Source organism: Taurulus bubalis (genome assembly GCF_910589615.1).
Source record: "Taurulus bubalis genome assembly, chromosome: 4".
NCBI classification, from domain to species: Eukaryota; Metazoa; Chordata; class Actinopteri; order Perciformes; family Cottidae; genus Taurulus; species Taurulus bubalis.
In genome coordinates, this window is record NC_136592.1 from 8,994,064 (window position 1) to 8,999,627 (window position 5,564).

The following is a 5,564-nucleotide window of genomic DNA, read 5'->3' on the forward strand; positions in this document are numbered from 1 at the left end:
AAGGGGAAGGAATCCTAACTTTCTTATGTCCAGTTTAGGAATGAGCATGGTGTCAAACAGTGCTTTCAAAGTGGAGCAATACAAGTTTACAGTGGAAGTTTGCTGTTCATTATTTTAGCAAAGGGATCAATGTTGTTTTCCCCTGAAGTACGCCTCGCCAACTGTTGGACCGCAAATCTGTTAAATGAGTATGTTTATGATGTTTTATCTCTGGACTGAACCGTTGTATAAAAACTTCAAGTGACATCAACTCCAAAAGAAACCAACAAGCCTGTTCGAGAATGAAACAGTTACGGGGATTTGATGCCTTCCATCTTGATGGCAACTTCTAGCTTTTGTCCATAAAACTTGCAACTCTTCCACCACCTAGTGTTTAGGATGGGTATTGCGGCAATATAGCACTGATGCAGCTTTCTATTCCACCTTTAAACAGGTTTCCCTACATGATTCAATCAGAACCAAGAAAAACCAAAAACATTGTCCAGTGTCTAGATTAAACAAAAAAATTAAAACATATGTTAATGATGCCTTTGTCTTAAATACAAAAAAGGAAAAAAAAAATCAAATACAGAATGTAGAAATACTATATTCTGATTAAAACTGAAAAAGTGATGTGCACTGACAGAATTATTCAACATACTGCTTGGATAGTAAAATAAGGTACCAAAGTCATTTCATACATACATTTATTTTATATAAAAGGAAAAACAAAAGGTTGCAATATTAACAGTTATACACACAGTCCCATCACTGGAAAACCACGGTATCCAACATGGCAGCTAGGCACTGAACGATGTTGGATGTCATTAAAACATCTACGTGCTCCTCCAAGTGCCTCTTGGGATCCTGCAAGGATGACAGAATATTAGAACGAACACTAACAACGAGATGTGATTTAAAGACGTTGGTTTTCTTTGGATTCAACAAACTTCAGGAAACTTAAAAAGACAAAGTAACTCGATCTGGGCTTTCATAAAGTCTCTGCTTATACCAACATGTCTGCACAATCCGACTCTAATCCAACCCTGTCACTGACCTATTCAACTGTAATCAACAAACACAGACCTCTAAGAAGCAATTTATCATTTTACAAAAAAAAGGGCAATATTTTCTCCCGTTACCTGTTTTCCAACATTCTTGATTGCCAGCTGCTCCGGGGTCATTTTGTCCTCCTCTTCAACAGCCTGAGGTGGAAACACGAAAGTGTCTTAATATTGCAGAGGAGCACACCAGGAGCATGCCATGCGTGCATATTTGTAATACACTTTTGCAGTTTTTGCTCTGCAGAAATACTGTATATGATTTTGAGGCATTGCAAGACCTTTAGGGTCAAAGGGAGATTCAGCACGTATGTGCGCAACCGTTCAGCACCAGCATTAGTAAGACGAGTCTCACTGATCATCTGACTGCTGCACCGGAGTAAACAGTTGTAGGAAATTATAGATTCAAAACGACTAACAAAGTCACTCAATCTCTGTATTATGTTTGAGTGCTACTTTTTAAAAGACTGATCGGAACGCAATCTCTTCCAAGAAAATCTGTGAAATGCAACTCGTGCCTGGGGATAACGCTAAGCATCGGTCAACTGCGAAAGAACGTGCCAACACAGCACAGCTTCATAACACTGGTGGGAGGTGAGAGGCATCGAGGAGGACGATGCCACAGCGCCATAACGGCAAGAGCTTTCGAATTAAATTAACGAGCATGTAGGTGGTTACGTGGTGGAAGAGATGCTACTAATTTGTGTAATCCTGGAGGAAACACTGCATGATAGAAAAAATACATTTGCCAGCTACCTCAACATAAAAAAGGGGTGTAAATGGGAAATAGTGACATTCCTGTCTGCCTGCAGTTTAGACACTGACGCAAGGCTATGAAATTACAGTAGATTCAAAACAGTCAGAAAGTAGGTGTACAGTTGGCTAAGTGCCTTCTAGACAATATAACCAATATGCGCAAGTAATCACAAAGGGGTTTTGTTTTTTTGGTCATGCAGAAGTACTTCAACGAGTTGTTTGTCTCCGTAGGTAAAGTTGTAACGCAATGAGTTAATTTTAAAAAGGCCACTTCAGCTTTCTGGTAATATGAATAAAATGTTCCGTCACAATCTCTTCAGTTTCAGATTGTAGGACAAGGTCCAAAAGGTTTACCTTATTGTAGTTCTTAGCCAGCTCCAGCATTTCCTTGACGATGGTCTCATTGAGTTTGCAGTGCTCACTGTAGTCCTGCAGGGTCAGTCCTTCCATCCAGCTCTTCTTGTGCAGGTTCAACAGCATCTGAAGAACAATGAGCGTTATTTTTATGTTCCATTAATAAAATCAATGAAGATACATCTGTGGTCAGTGTATTCTCAAACCTTTTGCTCCAGCTCATTTTTCCTGTAATTGATGGTGATGGAGTAGTAGTGTCTGTTAAGTCCATGAATCAGAGCCTGAAAACATGAGAAGCCTAAGATTAAATATATGAAGTCATAACCTGCAATACCAGCTACTGAGAGAAAGTTCCCTGACATTATAATTAATATTCCACTACTTTGTGATTTTAACCTTTTTGGATCTATGAACAGAGGTGATGACCCCGTGAATAACTTGTTACCTGGATTGATGGCTTGTTGAGATGGCCCAGGTTGGATGTGGTTTGTCTTGGTTCATGACCCAGCACCATCATGTTGGCATTGATCAATCGGAAGGCATCAATTACAACCTGGAGGAGACATGAAGCCAGTTTACTGAATAGTAAGTTACTTCTAAAGTTGTGTATAACGCATCCAAAATACAAGCTACTGAGCAACAAGGTTTTTCTGCAGCAGGCCTTCATCTTTACCTTTCCTTTGACACTCTGAATGGGATCAACAACCACTGCGACGGCTCGCTCCGACAGGGCCTCAAAGCTCTGCTGTGTGTTGATGTCCACGCCAGACAACCAACAGCCAAAACCAGGGTGACTGTGGTACCACCCCACCACCATCTCTGGTCTGACGAGCAACATGGGTAAAAGACAGCACACATGTTTAGAGGGTAGCCCAAAAAGTTTCGATTATTTCCTAGAAATGTTTCATCTCAACATCAAAGTGAGGTTTTAATAAACTTTCGTCATCCCTGGATTTACACTACAATGTAGGCGAACCAGGCATTTTTTCCTACTACACCTGTAAATTTTACCTGCCGGTCTGCTTCAGCATGTCCAACATCTTGGCCTGGAACACAGGATCCACTGCTTCAACACTCACACCCTGTGAGGAAGAAAAACATTAATTAATTGATGAGGAACTACGACAGAAATTATATATACTCCATATTGTCAAAATGAGCATATATACAAGGCATTTACTACACATGACAACAAGGATAAGTTAGCTTTATTAATTGTGTTATATTAGGGTTGATACTAGGGTAAATACATACTGTTCCTGACTGGGGCATGGCAAACACATCAATCACTCGCACTGTGTAGTCGTCAACAAACTCTCCCAACATCAATCCCATGACTTCCATGGGTACACCAGCACGGCCGTGCTTCAACATCTAAGGAAAAGCAGATACAAGAAGAGAGGTCACAAATGTGTTATTTTAAATTAAAATATGAACCTAACGACTATAAAATGTTTAGTGCATATGATGTGTGATTACCTTGAGCAGGGCCAGAGAGGAGATGTAAACCTGCTCTGCTGTGTCCACAGCAGGGGCATCTGTTGGGGGGCCCTGAGGAGTCAAAGCAGAGTTTATCAGTTCACACCTTTCTAATACAGGTAGATCAATCACTCCAATCCAACTATTGTTTCGAATTTAAATGCATTAAATATGTATTGGGTCATAACTTTGTATCCTTTAATCCCGTGGTAAACTAAACTAAGATTCTGGGCATGACATGATGAGTTTTGTGTGTTTGAAATGATGAATAAGTATGAAATAGTGGGTACATTATTGATTCAACCAAGGATCCTACTATTGTTACGGGCAGAAGGCTTTCCAGTTTAGCTCAACTATTTTTTTAAATCGTACATAATCATTTAAAACAAATTAGCATTGATACATGTAAGTTTAGATGTAATGTTATGATATCAAGTTCAGCCAAGAGCCATGAAAAGCATTTGTATATGTTCTTTATTCACAGACATTTAAAACGTTGTATTACCTGGCCAAGCCCTGGCATTCCCCCTCCGAGCCTCAGCAGCCGGTCCATGTTGAGATCTGATGAGCAAACACAATACAGTCAAAAGGTTAGCTTACCTTCAAACTGCACAGCTAGTTATACTATTAAGAGAGTTTTCATTTTACGGCATTTATATAGAGCATACCAAATTCATCCAAATGCAAATTCAGACAAATTGATACATATAACATAAACATTTGGGGAGTAACATTATTTGCGTAACCGAAGAAATCCAAAATAAAATTGAAGTTAGCCTCCAACTCGCTAGTTAGCTTAAGTTAGCTCATGTCCCTATAGTCACGAAAACACCTCATGAGAAGATGGACATCCACGCGTTTATGCATTTTAAATCAAAGTATATTGTATTGTTTTGAAGTAACACAAAACCACAACAGTGCAATGTGTAATAAAGGTGTCACTGAATCGCTCGGTTCATTAACAGCAACGTCAAACGTTACTAAAGGCGTTAGCTAGCAGTTAGCTCGCTGCTAGCTTGGCCTCTGTCATCCCGCACAAGAAAAACAGCAACAAAGCCGTCACACTGGTTCCGTCTCACCGTGTTCTATGAACGCTACTGGCTGTGTTGAAGCTGTGAGTTCACTTACCTGTTGTCAGATAGTTCGGATGTTGAGAAAAGTCTGTGTTTCTTTGACCAGTCGAGTCAGTGTAAACTGCCTACAATGAATCAGCCAGAATTGTCTTTTCTTTTTTTTTCTTAGAGAAACTGCTTCCGTCGCACCGATGACGTATTTTTTGTCGCCAGACTTGCATCTGCACAATCGAGCCACAAGGGGGCGCCACAATCAATACTGTTACCACTATTACTGATAATAAATATGTTCTCAGGATCCAGTTTTATCGGTGCAGATGTAGCTCATTTCTTTTAACGGTAAAGACTAAATCTTATCTACAGAACTATCATACAAAAAGCTTACACCATTTAACATGATATATCACATTGATAAGAAGAAGGGTTAACTACGTAGGCCTACTAAATGTATTATTATAAAATATTTTCGTTTTATACTACTTTCTGACATTTGGTTGAGGCACCCTACTGATATTTATTGCTGTTTATATTTTGTTTTATTTGTAGTTGTACGTACAAACATATGTGTTTTATTCAGTCGATCATTACATACAATACAATAAGTAAAGCCACAATCTAATATACAAAAAGATTGTATATTATATCACTAGTTCTGTGTACTCCATTTATCTGCAAATAGGAGCTTTTCCTCATGTACGTTTAATTTCATTGAGCTGTGAAACATCTGCAATTTGGACATACGGAATAATTCAAATGGATGATGTTTTATAAGTAAAATCCAGTGTTTCCTTTGCGGTAGTTTTCTTTGTGGTTTTATGGCTGAGTATTTACTCATTTTGGTCAAACATGTTTTAATACTTGT

General features: G+C 39.0%; 1 protein-coding gene across 1 annotated transcript; it reads right to left on the reverse strand.

Annotated features, from left to right (window-relative positions):
• Positions 1 to 669: 669 nt before the first annotated feature.
• On the reverse strand, positions 670 to 4,859 carry psmd14 (proteasome 26S subunit, non-ATPase 14). The gene is made up of 11 exons (XM_079216587.1): positions 4,758 to 4,859; positions 4,135 to 4,190; positions 3,630 to 3,701; positions 3,405 to 3,524; positions 3,162 to 3,232; positions 2,824 to 2,974; positions 2,596 to 2,703; positions 2,357 to 2,431; positions 2,151 to 2,276; positions 1,122 to 1,184; positions 670 to 846 (listed from the first exon to the last, which is right to left on the reverse strand). The coding sequence occupies exons 2-11, from the start codon at positions 4,180 to 4,182 to the stop codon at positions 748 to 750; spliced, it is 933 nt and encodes a 310-aa protein (XP_079072713.1). The 5' UTR covers positions 4,183 to 4,190; positions 4,758 to 4,859; the 3' UTR covers positions 670 to 747.
• Positions 4,860 to 5,564: the final 705 nt, after the last annotated feature.

Coding starts and splice junctions, on each gene's coding strand:
- psmd14 (XM_079216587.1), bottom strand. CDS start 4,182: ATGGACCGGCTGCTGAGGCTCGGAGGGGGAATGCCAGGGCTTGGCCAG. Junction 2,432..2,595: donor TCAACAAGCCATCAATCCAG/GTAACAAGTTAT, acceptor TCATGTTTTCAG/GCTCTGATTCATGGACTTAA. Junction 847..1,121: donor TCAAGAATGTTGGAAAACAG/GTAACGGGAGAA, acceptor TCATCCTTGCAG/GATCCCAAGAGGCACTTGGA.